The following is a 19,520-nucleotide window of genomic DNA, read 5'->3' as shown; positions in this document are numbered from 1 at the left end:
TAACTGGAAGGTAAATTAAGGACTCAACATGTGTTGCTCACACTGATAAAATGGAAGAAAGAGATCTCAACGTATTTAACTTGTCTTTCCATTTCATACTCCAACAATCGTACTGCCTTCAGAATTGGCTGGACATCTTTTAGGAGGTTTTGCTATTTCAAATCTGAATTATTATTTCCTCACTGCTCTTTCTCGAGTTTACAGCTTGCAAAACTGAGAAGAAGATTAAAAAGTTGGCAGCCAATCAGAGGAAAATCTGAGACTCTGTAGAAGTCGTTAAATTGTTGGAATGGAAGTCAAGCATATGCTTTCACTCTCATGAATGCATGCTACAGCAATTAAAAGAAATAGACAATCCTGGACTAAATTATTGCTATATTCTGCCAGCCCTAACTTCCACAGGGGTTATGACTGAGGCTCTGTTTACAAACAGTGCTATGTAGACTGAGGTGGAAGAAAGCCCAATCAGATACTGGAAGAACAGATTTCTAGGAGTGAAGGTACAGAGTGAGTTAATGGAAGTATGAATGCAATGTTTCCATAGAGATTAATTATGCTTTCATCATTATATGGCGATGTTGAATCCATTCATACTGCCCAGATTTTGCTTCAGTGTGCTGTTTTTTTTCTGGTGCAAACACAAATACTCAGTTGGCAATGAATTAAGCTCTAAGTCCTGCAAATTAACATTCACTCCAAAATCTGTAGATGAACTTCCACGTCACAAACCAAGATTACAAGGAATTAGAAACACAGAAGAGACCTCTGCAGATGACACCAAACTGGGAGGGGTGGCTAACACCCCAGAGGACAGGATCACACTTCAAAACGACCTTGACAGATTAGAGAACTGGGCCCAAACAAACAAGATGAATTTTAACAGGGAGAAATGTAAAGTATCGCACTTGGGCAACAAAAACGAGAGGCACAAATACAAGATGGGTGACACCTGGCTTGAGAGCAGTACATGTGAGAGGGATCTAGGAGTCTTGGTTGACCACAAACTTGACATGAGCCAACAGTGTGACGCGGCAGCTAAAAAAGCTAATGCAATTCTGGGCTGCATCAATAGGAGTATAGCATCTAGATCAAGGGAAGTAATAGTGCCACTGTATTCTGCTCTGGTCAGACCTCACCTGGAGTACTGTGTCCAGTTCTGGGCACCACAGTTCAAGAAGGACACTGACAAACTGGAACGTGTCCAGAGGAGGGCAACCAAAATGGTCAAAGGCCTGGAAACGATGCCTTATGAGGAACGACTAAGGGAGCTGGGCATGTTTAGCCTGGAGAAGAGGAGCTTAAGGGGTGATATGATAGCCATGTTCAAATATATAAAAGGATGTCACATAGAGGAGGGAGAAAGGTTGTTTTCTGCTGCTCCAGAGAAGCGGACACGGAGCAATGGTTCCAAACTACAAGAAAAAAGATTCCACCTAAACATTAGGAGGAACTTCCTGACAGTAAGAGCTGTTCGACAGTGGAATTTGCTGCCAAGGAGTGTGGTGGAGTCTCCTTCTTTGGAGGTCTTTAAGCAGAGGCTTGACAACCATATGTCAGGAGTGCTCTGATGGTGTTTCCTGCTTGGCAGGGAGTTGGACTCGATGGCCCTTGTGGTCTCTTCCAACTCTATGATTCTATGATTCTATGATTCTATGATCTAGTCCAAGCCCCTGCCCACAGCCATCCCTGGGTGGGTTTGAATCACCAACTTTCTAGTCAACAGCCAGACGCACCAACTCATTGCGCCACCTCTGAGGTCCACTTGTCTGAACACGTTGCTACTGTCTGGCTATTCTGGTGATGTCTAAAGCAACGTTTTTCTCAAGCGATACAAAAGAGCTTCTTGATCCAACCTCGAAAGCTGTTCTACATTTCCCCAGAACAATTCTGTAGGACACTTCAAAATCTTGCTATATGTTTCTTAGGGAGCAAGCAGCACAGAAGCTAGAGCTGAAACTGAAATTCAAAATTCAACCAATGTCCGATTTCACAATTTGGATTTGTCACTGAAGTCAGACCCCCAAACGTTGACATTCTGGCTCAGAATTAAAATTTGAATTCCTCCAGTCTGATTACCATCTGCTAGACAATAAGATGTTTGGTTTTAAAAAAAAGTGCAAAATTTACTAAATGCTGTTGCAAATCAGCTGTCAGGTTCTCCTGCAACTGATGTGACTGAACCCTGGTCTTTATAAACAGCAGATGTGAGCGGGTATCTGCTTCTGGGATGCTTGTAGAGTGTGTATTTAGATGCTCCCATTTAAATGCTTCTTGGGTGCTTTAAAACAAAAACAAAAACCCAGCCCTGCAAGTACAAAGCTAGATAATAAGCAGATGTATTCTAGCCTGGCCTTTTCCCTGACATGCTTGCTCTCAGTACAGGGATGTTTTATAGTTCACAAGAACCAAGCAAGACAAGTACTGAACAGGAGCTTATTTAAGTAGCAAGACCCATTCACTCAGTATGCATTTGCTGACTGATCATTAATGCCAACAAAGGTCCGTATAGTAAAAGCTATGGTTTTCCCAGTAGTGATGTATGGAAGTGAGAGCTGGACCATAAAGAAGGCTGATCGCCGAAGAATTGATGCTTCGGAATTATGGTGCTGGAGGAGACTCTTGAGAGTCCCATGGACTGCAAGAAGATCAAACCTCTCCATTCTTAAGGAGATCAGCCCTGAGTGCTCACTGGAAGGACAGATCCTGAAGCTGAGGCTCCAGTACTTTGGCCACCTCATGAGAAGAGAAGACTCCCTGGAAAAGACCCTGATGTTGGGAAAGATGGAGGGCACAAGGAGAAGGGGACGAGAGAGGACGAGGTGGTTGGATAGTGTTCTCGAAGCTACCAGCATGAGTTTGACCAAACTGAGGGAGGCAGTGGAAGACAGGAGTGCCTGGCATGCTCAGGTCCATGGGGTCATGAAGAGTCAGACACGACTAAATGTCTAAACAACAACAACAACAACATAATGCCAAAAGTGTTTCCGATTGCAGCCTGCTTACCGAAAAGGCTTGTCTCACATTAGGCACTTCCCTGAGGGCAATGACCACAGGTGTGATATCTAGGGCGCTGTATTCCAATACGGCTGTATTGATGGAGGTGGCATCCTGTGAAGGTCCAGCGGTGAGAAATACTGCAACGTTCCTCATGAGAGCGCCTTGACGATGACGCTTAAAGGCATTCCTGGCCACGAACCTCATGGCCCTTCCGATATTCCGCCTGCCAGAGGACTTCTCCAGTGGAATTCTCTGAACTGCCTCCATCAGAAGCTCCGGCCTCTGGAAGTCAGAGAACCGGATGAGGTACTTCGTATTGGTGTTATAGGACAGAACCGACACCCGTGCGCCAGTCGGGCAGTTGCTCCTGCTAATCTCGATACCCTTCAGCAAAGACGTCATGATGTCTTTCATCCTGTCAAAGGATTCCGGGGTAACATCTTCAGACATATCAAGGGCAAACGCTACTTCAGTTGGGTATACTGGACACTTGTTCATACCTTGCCATTGTGGAGGAGAAGAAAAAAGTCAGAAGATTTTCAGGAAAAAAGATACCTTTTCCTATATGTTGAAACAGAATCTGTTCACATAATAATAATACAGTGGTACCTTGGGTTAAGTACTTAATTCGTTCCAGAGGTCCATTCTTAACCTGAAACTGTTCTTAACCTGAAGCACAACTTTAGCTAATGGGGCTTCCTGCTGCCGCCGCGCTGCCGGAGCACAATTTCTGTTCTCATCCTGAAGCAAAGTTCTTAGCCTAAAGCACTATTTCTGGGTTAGCGGAGTCTGTAACCTGAAGTGTATGTAGCCTGAAGCATATGTAACCTGAGGTACCACTGTAATAGTAATAGTAATAGTAACAACAACAACAACAGCAACAACAACAACAACAATTTATTTATTTGTACCCTGCCCATCTGGCTGAGTTTCCCCAGCCACTCTGGGCGGCTTCCAATCGAGTGTTAAAAACAATACAGCATTAAATATTGAAAACTTCCCTATACAGGGCTGCCTTCAGATGTCTTTTTAAGATAAGGTAGCTACTTATTTCCTTCACATCTGAAGGGAGGGCATTCCACAGGGCGGGTGCCACTACTGAGAAGGCCCTGTGTCTGGTTCCCTGTAACCTCACTTCTCGCAATGAGGGAACCGCCAGAAGGCCCTCGGTGCTGGACCTCAGTGTCCGGGCTGAACGATGTGGGTGGAGACACTCCTTCAGGTATACTGGACCGAGGCCGTTTAGGGCTTTAAAGGTCAGCACCAACACTTTGAATTGTGCTCGGAAACGTACTGAGAGCCAATGCAGATCTACTTACCTATACAGCAAGCTGGATGGGATAAAAGAAAGGTGGTTTAATGTCACTTAGTGTCTCTTGGTTTTGTTCATTTACATACAGCATATCCCATAACAACCCTCAAAAACACACAGACAGAACCTGTGTCAAGCTGTTCGCTTGTTGCGACCTTCAATGAAAAATTCGCTTTCAGCTTTGGATAAAGCAAAGTAGCAGAAAGAATGTAGTCACAGCATGCCTTATTTAAGCCGGGAATTGTGAGGTCAGATTTTAGCCCAGTCATGAAATCGTTGGCTTGGTTTGCACATAACATCAAGCCATGTTTTCTTCACGAGTTCACCACAAGTTGTCCCTTAGACGATCAATTAAATCCTGGCTTATTTCTCTAAACTATGTTTTGTTTTCCAGCAGCTCTTGCCTTTGTAGGCTGGTAAGCAAGCAAGCCATGGTTAAGGAAAGGTGCGGGGTTCACACATATTGTCCAACCATAGTTAGCACAAGCAACTATGGCTTCTGATTATGATTTGTTGGCAGTAAACAAACCACAGTTAAGTCACAGGAGAGGGTTTGGACAATCAGCTTTAACATATCATGGCGGATTGCTGTGTGAACAAGGCTGTTGAGTAGTTACAGGACTTGGTATTTTTAGGCCTATTTATAAGATAATACCTCACTATAGCCATTGTGAGGATTAAAGACCATCTGCAAACTGAAGATTTCAGGAGAACATGACCGGTTTGAGACAGGTCCTAACTGGAATGCTACTAGTAAATAAAGTCAATTTAGATGCAAAAATTATAATGTGTGTATCTGTAAAGGTTTCATAATTTATCGTTTTCCGTTTTTGTACATTGGGACAATGTTCAAAGGATTGATAAAATTAGAATGAGAGAGAGAGAGAGAGAGAGAGAGAGAGAGAGAGAGAGAGAGAGAATATTTTTATCCTTTGGGGTGTTATTGTAAAAGACAGATCAATACAGTCCAGTGCTGTTACTGCTGTCCTCCATTTACACTCCTAACCAAGGGCAGATGCAAAAGAGAGACAGGGTTCTTCCACCTTTAACAGTAGTGTCCATGAAAAAGTTAAACCTGCTGAGATACCTTTTCCAGACAACTATTAAAGGGACGCGGGTGGCACTGTGGGTTAAACCACAGAGCCTAGGACTTGGCGATCAGAAGGTTGGTGGTTCGAATCCCCACGACGGGGTGAGCTCCCATTGCTCGGTCCCTGCTCCTGCCAACCTAGCAGTTCAAAAGCCGCAAGTAGATAAATAGGTACCACTCCGGCGGGAAGGTAAACGGTGTTTCCATGCGCTGCTCTGGTTCGCCAGAAGCGGCTTAGTCATGCTGGCCACATGACCCGGAAGCTGTACACCGGCTCCCTCGGCCAATAAAGCGAGATGAGCGCCGTAACCCCAGAGTCGGTCACGACTGGACCTATTGGTCAGGGGTTCCTTTACCTTTATTAAAGGTGCAATAATCCTGTCTTCTTTTGGACACCACAGCTTTTGAAAGTAAGCTCATTTGACAGGAAAGGGGTTCACTTTTAAAGAAATCCCCCAAAGGATGGAGAATTAAATCTATTTAATAATAATAATAATAATTTCTTATTTGTACCCTGCCCATCTGGCTGGGTTTCCCCAGCCACTCCGGGCGGCTTCCAACAAAGATTAAAAATACATTAAAATGTCACACATTAAAAACTTCCCTAAACATTTAGTGCACACAACCTGTGTCAAATTACAACTATCAGATTGGCAAGGCCCTCTGCTAGTCTTTAGTACTAAGAGGAGGTCATTACTTACGGCAGTTTCCTCTGGTGAAGTTTACAAGTTCACAAGGCTGTAGATAAGGGGGAAAAACCAATGTGGTCAATGGTGCAACTCTAGGCATGCCTAAATCACAGTGAGTTCAATGGAACTTCGTCCCAGGTGAGTATGCATAAGGCTGCAGCCCATTCTAAAATACAGCTCTCATTTTTAACAGCTACGACAAATTTTATTTGCTGTCAATGAAATGTCAGTTGCCAGGTGGGCATCGGAAGGCTGCGTACAACAATCCTAAAACAGCATGTAGTAAATAAACAAAAGGCAATTAAATTAACCTGATACAATAAATAACCACTAAGCTGTCAAAAAATGAAACTCTACCGTGGCAGACATTAGTTGGAACTGTACCAGGTTTCATGTTTCAGCCCAGATTTCCCACTTCTCCCATCCAAAGCCACTTCTGACCTCTGGAGGAGGTGGTGTTGCAGGCGTCCCGCCCCCAACACTCGCGCGGAGGCTGGCTCCCAGCCCTGCACGATCAGGGGAATCCTCTGCCATGTCATTCCCCTGGCCAGCCAATCGGCTGGCTCAGGGGGTGTGGCTTGCCGCATTTAAGGCAAGCGCGGCAGAGGAGCGTCCTCTTTGGCCGCCGCTCAGCTGGGTGAATTTCCCACCCACCTGCCCTTCAAGGTTTCTCCTTTGACCTTGCTATGGACTTCGGTTGGTCGCCGTTAAGGGGCCTGGTAGGAATTTTCCACTTGGCAAATTGGGACCAGCTATTTGGTTATTTCGCCTACCTCATAGCAAATCGTCACAACTTCCTCGGTTTAGCGGTTAGGCATTGGTCGGGGTACTGTTATGTAGATGAATGTGGGGAGGAGCGCCATCACCTCCCCCGGTTTCTGAAGGATAGTCCAGTAAAGGATTCCGGGGGGCATGGCCCCGTCCAAAGCCTATGAAGGCCAGGGCCCAAGGCACACCCCCGAGCGGTGACCCCGGGGGAGTGCCTAGTTGATGTGCAGGGGTCCCACTGCTGGTGTTAACCCTTCCCGGTCTTTCAGGCTGACAGACTGAAGCCGGATAGTCGATTAGGACCAATGCCTAAGCCAATACCGCTCATCACCTGTAACCAATAAAGTTGTGGCCAATTTTAGCCCATTAACCTAAATATCGGTGTCTTGTGTGTTTATTTCTACTGGTGGGAGGCGGGAACTCGCCACCCAGTGCCTGCTTCACTGATCATTTGTTGCCCTTTCCTTTAGCAAGGAAGAATTTTGAAGCTCGGCAGTTAAGAACACGATTCTATGTATATTTTCATTTACTAGTTGATAAGTTTCTGGAGTGAGGAAGCAGCTTATCGCATACCGTCATTGCTCGTTCGCCTTTTTGTCCTTTATGACCCTGAAAAAAGCAGGTATACATTTAGGAAATCAAATTACCCTCTTCCCCCATTTCTGTATACACTTGTACATAAATACATACACACATGCTGATGAACACACCCCAATATGATGTGTGTGTGAGAGAGAGAGAGAGAGGAAAGTTTCATATATTTTCCTGGTTTGCATCAGTTGGTAGAGCATGAGACTCTTAAACTTGTAGTCGTGGGTTCAAATCCCACGTTGGGTAAAAAGCCAAACCACAAACAAACAAGCATGTGGGTTTTCAAGCAGAAAATGGCAGCTGTTTTTCTCTGCTTAGTCTTACGCCCAAAGTAGGGATGGGTGAATATGTCAATTTCCGTTTCTCCTTTTCCCAATCTTAAATTGTGTTCTCCACATTTTCAAATCAGTTTACAATTACTTTTATTTTTAAGTCTTCATGAAGATTCATCAGTATTTTTGTGTGATTTCTCCTAATAATTTTGCTTAATATACACATATTTGTATGCAATTTCCCTTTAGTAGAATGCATTTCTGTATGTTATTTTCATTGTTGTTTAGTCGTTTAGTCGTGTCCGACTCTTCGTGACCCCATGGACCAGAGCATGCCAGGCTCCCATGGACTGCAAGAAGATCAAACCTCTCCATTCTGAAGGAAATCAGCCCTGAGTGCTCACTGGAAGGACAGATCCTGAAGCTGAGGCTCCAATACTTTGGCCACCTCATGAGAAGAGAAGACTCCCTGGAAAAGACCCTGATGTTGGGAAAGATGGAGGGCACAAGGAGAAGGGGACGACAGAGGAAGAGATGGTTGGACAGTGTTCTCAAAGCTACCAGCATGAGTTTGACCAAACTGCGGGAGGCGGTGGAAGACAGGAGTGCCTGGCATGCTCTGCTCCATGGGGTCACGAAGAGTCGGACATGACTAAACGACTAAACAACAGCAACAAAATCAAGATTCTAGATTGAACTCAAAATCATTTCTTCCCCCACCCCAGATTCTTTCACACATACATGGAGCAATTTTGAAAAGGAAAGCATGATTTGAATTCAACACTGAGCTACTTCTATACTGTGCTGTTGATTTTGCAGATGAGACTCATAGCCATGTTTTTGTTTATATAAGCCTGATCCAGAAAATATAATTTGATAATGTATTTTCAGCTATATTTGGTTTCACAGTTCAGTATTAATCTGTGTTTTGTTACCATTCTTCCAGGTTCTCCCCAGCGTCCTGGATCACCAACTGCTCCTGGTGTTCCACCACGGCCCTTTAAAAAAATGCAAAGGCCCCATTAAAATAACACAACTTGTTTCAGGCTTCATAAGCGAAAACAAAAGGTTTGGAGGTTTTGAATTTTTTTTGAAAGTTTCATTTTTTAGGTTCCTTCCAAACTCTTGGATAATTTCAGCTCCCTTGAAGTGAAATTTCAGGTACCAATGAAATGCCTTCCTCCCCCCAGTTCTCTGCCTGTGAATAAAGTTAGGCAGCTCTGGATTCGATTTTATTTCACATTTTAATATTGCTAAAGATAGCAAATGAGCTTGGAGCCTGCTCCTACCAATTCTTTTTTCGCAAGCAGAGTTCGAAACTCCCATTGCTCTAGGCGCATTTTGCGACAAGGAATTTCATAAACACGAGCAGTTTCTGAGCTCCGGGTGCAGTACAGCGTTTAAGATTTCAGATTAAAATTGCCACTGTTACTCAGAAGTAAATCCCAACCAAGTTCAATGGGGCTTCCTCCCAAGTAAAACATGCATGGATTGGGGACCTGAAAACTTTCTGTTCTTTTCTTTTCTTTTCAACCCAACATGTTTTGCTTAGGTTTCAGTTGCCTTGTTTAATGTACTTTTAATTTATGATGTGCTTTTAATTTGAAACAATAACAATAATAATTTATTTATACCCTGCCCATCTCTGGGTGGCTTCCAACCAAATATTAAAAACAATACAGCATCAGACATTAAAAACATCCCTAAACAGGGCCGCCTTCAGTTGTCTTTTAAAAGTAAAATAGTTGTTTATTGCCTTGACATCTGGGGGGAGGGTGTTTCACAGGGCGGGTGCCACTACTGAGAAGGCCCTCTGCCTGGTTCCCTGTAACGTCACTTCTCACCGTAAGTGAACCGCCAGAAGGCCCTCAGTGCTGGACCTCAGAGTCCGGGCTGAACGATGAGGGTGGAGACGCTCCTTCAGGTATACTGGGCCGAGGCCGTTTAGGGCTTTAAAGGTCAGCACCAACACTTTGAATTGTGCCCGGAAATGTACTGGGAGCCAATGAAGAAATATACTAGCCAGTTAGTTAAAGGTAAAGGGACCCCTGACCATTAGGTCCAGTCGTGCCCGACTCTGGGGTTGCGGCACTCATCTCGCTTTATTGGCCGAGGGAGCCGGCATACAGCTTCCAGGTCACGTGGCCAGCATGACTAAGCCGCTTCTGGCAAACCAAAGCAGCGCATGGAAACGGCGTTTAACTTCCTGCCGGAGGGGTTCCTATTTATCTACTTGCACTTTGACCTGCTTTCGAACTGCTAGGTTGGCAGGAGCAGGGACCAAGCAACGGGATCTCACCCCGTTGCAGGGATTCAAACCACCGACCTTCTGCTCAGCAAGTCCTAGGCTCTGTGGTTTAACCCACAGCACCACCCGCATCCCTTAGCCAGTTAGTTACAATGGTTTAAAGAGTGCATGTTAAACGGTTTACTACCTCAGACTCTCACAGTGATGCTTAAAATCAAAACAAATTTTGGAATGGGATCACTGAAGAGCCCTTAAGTCTTAGGTTTGCGAACTGGATACTCAAGGTGGGTGTCTCTGCTACCAGTTGTAAAGGCCTTTAATATGTGTTAATTGTGGTGGCAAAAAAATATAGAAATGATAGAGACAGAGACACAGAGACAGAGAGAAAGAGAAAGAGATATATATGAAGGAAAAGGGGAATAGGGATAATCTAGGGCTTGTCTGCAGTGTGGAAGGAAAGGTGGACTTTTTTCTGCCATCCCCACTTCCAGCCACTTGCTGAAGACTGGAGACGAGACCCTCTTAAGAATATTAGGGAGGCAGGCGGGGAAGCATGGCTTTGGTTTTTGTAGTTTTCAGATGAGGACTAGACCATGTGAAAAATGAACGTAATATTTTAGCTGCAGTTCGTTTCTTTTCAGTACAGTGGTACCTCACAAGACGAAATTAATTCGTTCTGCGAGTTTTTTCGTTCTGCGAGTTTTTTCGTCTTGCGAAGCACGGATTCCCTGGGTATTAACGGTTTTAAGAAAAAGGAAACAAACTTGCAAGACGTTTTCGTCTTGCGAAGCAAGCCCAAAGGGAAATTTAGTATTGCGAAGCAACTCAAAAAACGAAAAACTCTTTCATCTTGCGAGTTTTTCGTCTTACGAGGCATTCGTCTTGCGGGGCACCACTGTATTCTTGTTATGAAAAAAGTGTGCCTAGATGTTCTGTTGTTGCACCCGTAACCTTGATTTAAGGTGCCTTTTAGCTCCTAGCTTTCATATCTCCATTTCTAACACTGCCCTCAAGTGTTACTTCCTTCCTCTATCGGTATGAAATAATAAATTTTCCTTCAGTAATAACTCAGCCAAAATGGACCAGAAGTGCATTTGTTTTGCAAAAAGCACCACACACTACATGACACTCAGTGAGTACTCCCTGCTCTTCCTCTGTGTTGCATTTGATGCTGAAGATCTATGAGTGAAACCCCTAGATCTGGGTGAGCCATGCTGTGGCAATATTCAAAATGAGTGTGTGTGTGTGTGTGTGTGTGTGTGTGTGTGTGTGTACACAGCCAGATCGGCGGCGTATAAACAAATTATTATTATTATTATTATTATTATTATTATTATTATTATGTGTGTTTGTGTGTGTACACACACATAAATATATATGACAAACATAAATAAATAAACAGTAAACATCCATTATAAATTACCACTTGGTCCCAGAAATAACTGGGGATCTACAGTATAATAATAATGATGATGATGATGATGATGATGATGATGATGATGATGTTTATTTATACCCCGCCCTCCCCAGCCAAAGCCGGTCTCAGGGTGGCTAACAAGCAATAATAAAAATAAGTTGAATGAATACAACTTAAAAACAAAATTAAAATACAACTTAAAAAACAAGGCTAAATACAACATTAAAATGCAGCCTCACCACAGGAGGAGAAAAGAAAAGGAAAAAGGAAGAGGGGGAGGGAATCAAATTGGCTCCAAGCCAAAGCCCAGGCGGAACAACTCTGTCTTACAGGCCCATATTGTCAATTAAAACAGATATTCTATTGGTTTTTCCCTAATAAGATCTTAAAATGATCTGCAGTGCACAGAAACATTTTCTTATTCTTTTTCACTGCCCTCAAAATGTTGAATAAGCCCAGAGAATATCCAGCAAATTCCCACAGAATGGGGGGGGGGGCAGGATTTTGAGTGGCCATTTTCACACAGCTCTGAGGCATTATTAGACTGTCACAAATTGTGGCAACTGGATTCTAGCGTGAGGTATCTGAAAGAAACCATCAGGAGCTTTAAGAACCGTTATAAAGCGAACTCTCCTTTCTCACGTATCAAACCGCTTAGGATCATTTCTCATGCTCACCCGTTGTCCCCTAATTCCTTTGGCGCCTTTATCTCCAGGAACGCCTGGATCTCCATCTTCACCCTAGAAAGGAATCAGAAGTAGAGTTTTGCAGCTAAGAGCTCCTGTTTGGATAGCTTAGCCTTTCCTTGCACAAAAAGAAAGTTAATTTGGATCAAAGCTATTGTGTGTGCCTTTGTCCTTTTATGGTAGCCCTAGTCCAAAGGGTTCCTTTCATTTATTGCCCATAATCTCATTTTCCTTCCTGAAAGAAACCCAAAGCAGCTAACAGAGAATGGAATTGGTATTGATACTGAATATGTTAATTATGCTGGTATTTTGTCCTAATTATGAGAATAATCAATATAACAAAACATAGCAACTATCGCAATATTCCAAAGCAACATTCGTGTCTAAACAATAATCCATTCAATTGTATTAAATACATAAGGATTAATTCAATAACAAGGGTCCTCTTTCTGGCCAGGGTGTCACCACCCCAAATCTAGCTTAATGTGTCCAAAGATCAGAGCTGCTTCTTCACTAGAAGGTTTTATACCAGTGGGGAGTGCATTATCCTGTCGCCGTCCCAGAGTTGCTATGTGCTGAAGAGGAGAAAAAGGGTATGCGTTTAGCCACTTTGTGGCTTCCAAACTGGACCAAGGCTGTGGTACAAGTGTTAGGACTCCCCTTGCCCCGAACCATGGCTCCAATCCACACATCTAGTTAAAGACTATGAAAATAAGAAACATAGCACTTAAAAGGTAAAGGACCCCTGGACGGTTAAGTCCAGTCAAAGGCACCTATGGGGTTGCGGCACTCATCTCACTTTCAGGCCAAGGGAGCTGGCATTTGTCCACAGACATCTTTCCGGGTCATGTGGCCAGCATGAATAAACTACTACTGGCACAATGGAACACCGTGACAGAAACCAGAGCGCACGGAAACGCCGTTTAACTTCCCGCTGCAGTGGTATCTATTTATCTACTTGCACTGGTGTGCTTTCGAACTGCTAGGTTGGCAGGAGCTGGGACAGGGCAACGGGAGCTCACTCTGTTGTGGGGATTCAAACCGCCGACCTTCTGACTGGCAAGCCCAAGAGGATTGATGGTTTAGACCACAGCGCCACCCGCATTAAAACAACCTGTCAGAGCTGCCCCTAGGTCCCAGCTCACAGAGGACCAACGCCAGGCTGTCGTTATGTACAAAAGTCTTTATTGAAGTTCAGTTTCCATTTCAAAGCCGCAGCGCGCAGCTCTACGTCTTAAACCCTAGACCGGCGAAGCTCCGTCTGAATCTCCTCCCCTCTGACACCAGTTTAAGATCCTAGCCCTGCTCCACCTCTTCCTCTCCTCTCTCCTCCTCTGGGTCCTCCTGCCCGCTGGGGCATTCACCATTCTGGACTCTTCTGACGCTGAGTCGCCTGACTCCTCCCCCTGCCTCCTGCGGGCTTTAGGACCTGGTTCCCAATCCTCGTTCTCTGCTGTCCCGCGCTCCTGTACATTTGAACTTGGCTCTCGCGCCAACCCCGTGATCCTCCTCCTGACCGTTACACTGCTTCTATCACTGCTTCCTTCCTTCTGGAAGCTGGCTGGATGTGACCTCCCCTCCGTTGCCTGACTCTCCGATGTAGGCATGGTCAACCCTGACTCATCTTCTCTCCCTGGTGGTGAATACGCTGGCCCCGATACCTGGGACTCCTCCCCCCCACTACGCTCTGGTGGGGAAGCTGGTCCTGATCTCCAACTGCTGCTCTGGGAGTCCCCGCTGGCCCCTTGTTTCTGGATTCCCTTGGGGCCCCCCTTGCCCTGGCCACCGGCGCCCCCTTCTGTGAATCTTCCAATTCGCTGGAGAGGCTCATGGAATCTCTCAGGCTACTGTCATCTTCTCCTACGCTGCCCTCGGATTGCTCCCCCTCGCTCTCCATCTCCTCCCTTCCCTGTGCTCCCGCTCTTGAGTCCCTGACACAACCCATACAGGAAACATAAATGAGTCACTGTAGAAGTATAAGCAATACCTGCAGTCCAGGGTTTCCAGGAAATCCAGGCTGCCCCTGGAATTAAAGAAACAGAAACAAAACTTTGATCTCATGTGACTTCCTTGCTGGCCGTTTCACAACCTTTTCTTTGCTGTTGCTTTAAAAAGAATTGTTCTGTTTTCTTTTCTTTTAGATTAAACACATTTGCAATTTTGTATCTGTATTGGAGTGTGTGTTGTATTGCTTTACATATGCAACTATTTTAACTGTTTATAAATGCAAATGCAATTATATATATTACTCAGCGCAAGCCCATTGAAATAAATAGGCCATACATAGTCATGTTCATTCATTTCAATGGGTATACTCTGAGTAAAGCCAAGTTGAATGTGTCATCAAGTGTGTCTGGTGTCATATCCCAGGCAGCTTTTCTTACATCTCATGGCCACTCCAACAGTACTGCAGTTATCTGCTTCATTAGAAAAGTTAATCATCAGCTTAAGAAACCTGATATGCTGGTACTGTATAGTGGACAAGGCGCCTCTCTTCCTCCATATGATCCTAATCACATGGAGGATAATGTCTGAATAGGGTGGAGAATACAAAAATGTCACTGGCTATGACAATACACCAGTCGCCCAGGTGAGTTACTCTGGCATCAAAGGAGAGGTAGAATAATGCAATAATGGAGGTGCAGATTAGTGCACTGTCAAAATCATTCATGTACCACAGTGGCAAAGTGTGGAGGCGGTTGCAGGGAGGTTGCCCTGGGCACAAAATTTGTTGGGGTCGCGCAATTTCAGCACCCAGTGCTGCCTCAGTACAGCTAAGTGCTTCCGACACTGGGCTCTGTTGAAAACAGCTTCTCCATGCAAAACAGGAAATGACGTCGCCTGACAACGGAACGACTCTTCTTATCTCTACGGCTGCAATCTCCTGGGTAACGCAGATGCTTTAGGCAGTTGAACGCACATGTGTACACTGTCTGTTTCCTTCCTTCCCTCCCCGGGCACTGGCAACCCACGCTACGCCACTGATGCAGCATCAGGAAGCAAGCATCAGGACGAGCAGGAGAGTGAATCCTGAGCTGGTTACAATAAAGCCCGTAGGATCCATTCACCCTACGATATGCTAATCTTTATTGTTATTGTCCCATACAGAACAACGAAATTGGAAAAATCTACACCAGACATTCAAAAACCTACAAGCCTGTTATCCCAGCTATCCCAGCCTGGGTAGCCCCTAAAAACTCTGATACCCCATAATTGAATACCTTAAAGGTAAAGGGACGCCTGACCATTAGGTCCAGTCGTGGCCGACTCTGGGGTTGCGGCGCTCATCTCGCTTTATTGGCCGAGGGAGCCGGCATACAGCTTCCGGGTCGTGTGGCCAGCATGACTAAGCCGCTTCTGGCGAACCAGAGCAGCACACGGAAACGCCGTTTACCTTCCCACCAGAGTGGTACCTATTTATCTACTTGCACTTTGTGCTTTCGAACTGCTAGGTTGGCAGGAGCAGGGACTAAGCAACGGGAGCTCACCCCATTGCGGTGATTTGAACCGCCAACCTTCTGATCGGCCAGTCCTAGCCTTTGTGGTTTAACCCACAGCGCCACCCACATCCCATATTGAATACTTACACTGCGTTTAAAACCAAAATCGCATTTGGGTAGATACTGTTTCTCAGGTGGCTAGTCCTAGTCTTTATAACCCTGTACCTTCTTTCAGAAGGCAGAAGCTGCCAATGCATCCTTCCACATTCAACCAGAAGAACTAACTTTCCATGAAATTAGTCCTTATACATCTCCCTCTGCAGTTTTTGGACGACCGTCAGACTCCAGAATACCATACTTGATACAGGAAAGATTGTCGTGCTTCTTTCCCAATCACAACTATTTATCATGCATCAGAAGTGTTGAGTGCTGCATTCCATTCCACTGTTTGTTTTGGACACTAGAAAAAATCAGCAGGCAAATATCCAGGTCTCCAGGTAATGCAACAAAATTTATACTGACTTTTAATGTTGGTTTTGAATGGAATCTATTTTGTTATATGATCTCAGCAACATGGGTCCCTTGTCAGTTATGGAATGGGTTGCGCTTGTGGCGTTGTGCTGTCCGCAATCAACAATGGAACGTTACCAATGTGCTCTGCCTCACTCTCATCCAAAGGAGGCCTCTTGGCACTTTGGCTCATAAAGCTTCACTCTGCATGTGACTATGCAAAGCCAGGACATGAGCCAGCATGACAAAGGAAGCAAACTGTGCTACGAATTGGCTGCCCTTTCTTCTGAGAAGGGGGCGATTTAGGGCTCTGCAAGTGGTGTGCACACATTGGGCCCTGAGCGCTGTCTCAAAGCCCAGAAAGCAAGGCGTTGGGCTTTGGGAAGGAGGTATGAGGCTCTGGTAGGATCCTAGAGCCCTCCCACCCCAAAGCCTACTTAGCACTATCCCAGCTTTGGGAAGCAGGCGGGAGAGCTCCAGGATTTTGGCCTCGCACAGGGCACCAAATCCACCACTGAGCTGGGCTTACCAAAGCATAACGACTTGGATGTAAGCGTTGCTTTGTTCAGCTCCTGACCCTTTTTGCACACAGTCACTACAAGCACGCTTCTCTCATCCCTACCAGTAAATTAATAAGCATTCCTGCATTAACAAAGATTAGGATTCCCACACCCAAGCAGGCAAACAGACCCAAGATTTTGGAAACTGCTCGCAGTGGTGACAAACAGCCATGTATGGGTGCAAGTGTGATCAGGGGCACTTTTAACAGACTGGCTGGCAAGTATGGGCTGTGTTTGCTAAACAAAATGAGAATGGTTACATCCCCAATGTGTGCGTTAGCTTGGCCGGTAGAGCACGAGACTCTTAATCTCAGGATTGTGGGTTTGAGCCCCACATTGGGCAATATATTCCTGTGTTGCAGGACCAGGTGACCTTTGTGGCCCCTTCCAAGTCTACAATTCAATGATTCTATGAGTCTATTCAACAGTGCTCAATAAATCCAGAAAACTATTGGAGGCACAAGCCACCAGGAACATCTGCACAAGCCCAACAGCAACTAAAGAAATCTGTGCAAGGGAACCTTCGTTTTCTTTTAATGAGGTTTCCATAAGATTGCACTGCCTGCTGTTAGTGGTTGCCGCTGTATAGCAGGGATGGTGAAGCTGTTACCCTACAGATGTTGCTGGACTCTAACTTGCATGAACCCCAGCCAGTACAGCTAATGCTCAAGGATTATGGGAGTTTAGTCCAAAAATATCTGTAGGGCCACAGGTTCCCCACCCCCGCTGCAGAGCAATAGTTCACTGCGACCGAAACTTCACAGCATGGCTCTCACCTTTGCTCCTTTTCGTCCTTGTATACCATAGCCACTGTCACCATCTAGCCCCTGCAAGGAATAGAAAAATCAAAAGAATTTTTTAAAAAGACTTTTAGGGCCGGCCCTACCATTAGACAGAGTGAATGTGGTTAGGGCCATGAAAGGAAAGGAAATTGCTAGGATTGCATTCAGCTAAGTTCTATTCAAAGTAGTCCGGATGAAACAAATCGGGCAGGCCATCAGCCTGGGCAGCCCGGGTCTTCCTGTTATATACCTGCTGGGATTGACAAGGCATATGACCCTCACTTGAATCTCATTAAACTGGGGGGGGGGGGAATTAGTATCAGACATCATGTGCATGGAAGTTGCCAAATCAATTAACCAACTACGGTTATAGTTAATAGCTCCAGTTTTCCTATAACTTGATATAGCTGGATAGTTCTGATGAACTGCAAAAGTATTTTTAGTTTGCTTGCTGTTGCTACCCTTTTCTTTCTGAGTGCCGCTTTGTTTTGTACGATTCTTTGCAAATGAAGAAAAACTACTTTTCTGCTTGTATATGTTGATAATATAATTTTGGTCACCGGGGACAAACAAGATTGTACAAAAACAAGTCCTGACTGTTTTTGATGACCTATGTGCTTGCTTGCTTAACAGCTGCTGGGAATTTCAACGTCCCTGCTCTCCCTTCTTATGGTCTTTGTACTGGACCAGGAGATTCCAGTACAAGAGAGCATTCCATGTCAAGAAGGAGGTGGGCACCCTATCAAATGGGCACCCTATCAAGTGGGCAGGTGGGCACCCTATCAAATGACAGGACAGGAGCTACACGGAGCAGAAGCTTTCCACTGGTGCTGCCCATTGTATGCCTCACTCTTCCCAGACCTGCTCTTTTTTGGCCTGTATTTTGGATCTTTAGAGGAAAGCTTTGGAAGAACAGGTTGACAAGTCTTATCAGCCGCTGACGTATAAACGGATTTTATTTGCTGCTGTTCTGGGCTTCTGATGCACCAGGGTTTACACCAGTGTAATAGAGCTGGCTAGGATGCCGGAAGGGATACAATTTACAAGCTTTCTCCATTATCCGCACAGCAGGGGGTGTTCAGTTAACAGTGCTATAGCTGAGCTGAAGCATTCCCTGCTGGTTACCTGCTTTCAGCAACAGGGGTTGCTGCTTGGTAGAGCCCAGTTGGTTATCTGTCAGATTCTAGAGCTCCCTATTGGTGGCTCTTAGGTAATTCACAAAATACAGAGTCCATTCATAAAACACATAAAGCATAAAGCAGTAACATAAATCTCCATTGATACATATTGGGTGTATATTTTAGCTGTTGAACGTACAGGTTTGTGGTCATGCTGTAGTGTAGTGCTTATGCAACTGTGAATAAAATGTGGCTGGGCTCATCGTCTTGGGGTTTGGGGGGGAGAGAGGTGACAAAACTGATTTCCAATAAGTGCCCCCCTTTATTTCCATAACAAGTCCTTGAGTCTGTACTCTGAATAGTGACACCAGGGACCTAGAAGGTGCAGGACGTGTCAGTCCAACCCCTGCACAGATGCATCAGGGCTGACCTTAAGGCAATTGGAGCAATTGGGCCAAATTGGGCCCTGCATGCTGTTCCTAAGGGGGCCCCCGCACCAGGGCAATGTAGATGGATTTTATTTATAAGATTTTGCAGACTTTGGCTGTGAACTGGGGCCCTACAAAAACAAAATCAAGTTGCACCCCACTGTTTCAAATTTGGCCCCACTGGCTAGCCCTGAGTCTCATAGTTGCTGGGCCTAAGTGGCCCTGCCCTCGCATGAAGTCTTGGGTTTACAATTTTGGGAGAGGGCAGACTGCGGCACTGGGGAGAGATCAAGCTGGTGAAGCCCCCTAGATTCAGAGGACTGAGTTGCCCTGCCCTCGCATGAAGTCTTGGGTTTGCAATTTTGGGAGAGGGGAGACTGCCCATTGGGGAGCGGGCAGGCTGGCAAGGCCCCCTAGATTTAGAGGCCCCAGGCTTCAGCCTATATATAAATCCAGCACTGCTGAGAAGAAATAACTGGCATCTTGGCAAGAAACCCACAAACTGTATCCTTGGCACATCTTCTACAGGACAAGTTACTTGTTGCGGTTTTACTCTTGTGAACCATTGTGCCAGATCTGGCAGCAATATCTTAAGAAGTGTCCAAATTGGTG

The 19,520-nt window shown here is 45.3% G+C and overlaps 1 protein-coding gene and 1 long non-coding RNA gene across 3 annotated transcripts in view; one reads left to right on the top strand and one right to left on the bottom strand.

Annotated features, from left to right (window-relative positions):
- LOC310828506 overlaps window positions 1-8,766 on the top strand; it is a 37,359-nt gene extending 28,593 nt beyond the window's left edge. Inside the window, exon 3 of the long non-coding RNA XR_014556981.1 lies at window positions 8,666-8,766. This is a non-coding gene — a long non-coding RNA (uncharacterized lncRNA). The remainder of the gene's footprint in view (window positions 1-8,665) is intronic.
- Window positions 1-19,520, bottom strand: part of LOC310828276 (collagen alpha-4(VI) chain-like) — a 100,046-nt gene that overhangs the window by 12,642 nt on the left and 67,884 nt on the right. For both annotated transcript variants that reach the window (XM_083705461.1, XM_083705462.1), the window contains 8 exons: window positions 17,357-17,407; window positions 14,058-14,093; window positions 12,062-12,124; window positions 8,655-8,717; window positions 7,430-7,465; window positions 6,101-6,137; window positions 4,317-4,328; window positions 3,004-3,497 (listed from right to left, as the gene is read on the bottom strand). In XM_083705461.1, coding sequence (XP_083561587.1) covers window positions 3,004-3,497; window positions 4,317-4,328; window positions 6,101-6,137; window positions 7,430-7,465; window positions 8,655-8,717; window positions 12,062-12,124; window positions 14,058-14,093; window positions 17,357-17,407 — 792 coding nt within the window. The remainder of the gene's footprint in view (window positions 1-3,003; window positions 3,498-4,316; window positions 4,329-6,100; window positions 6,138-7,429; window positions 7,466-8,654; window positions 8,718-12,061; window positions 12,125-14,057; window positions 14,094-17,356; window positions 17,408-19,520) is intronic.

Source organism: Podarcis gaigeae (assembly GCF_964106915.1).
Source record: "Podarcis gaigeae genome assembly, chromosome: 12".
Lineage (NCBI taxonomy): Eukaryota > Metazoa > Chordata > Lepidosauria > Squamata > Lacertidae > Podarcis > Podarcis gaigeae.
The sequence above is the reverse complement of the archived record's forward strand: the minus strand, read 5'-3'. Positions and strand labels throughout refer to the sequence as shown.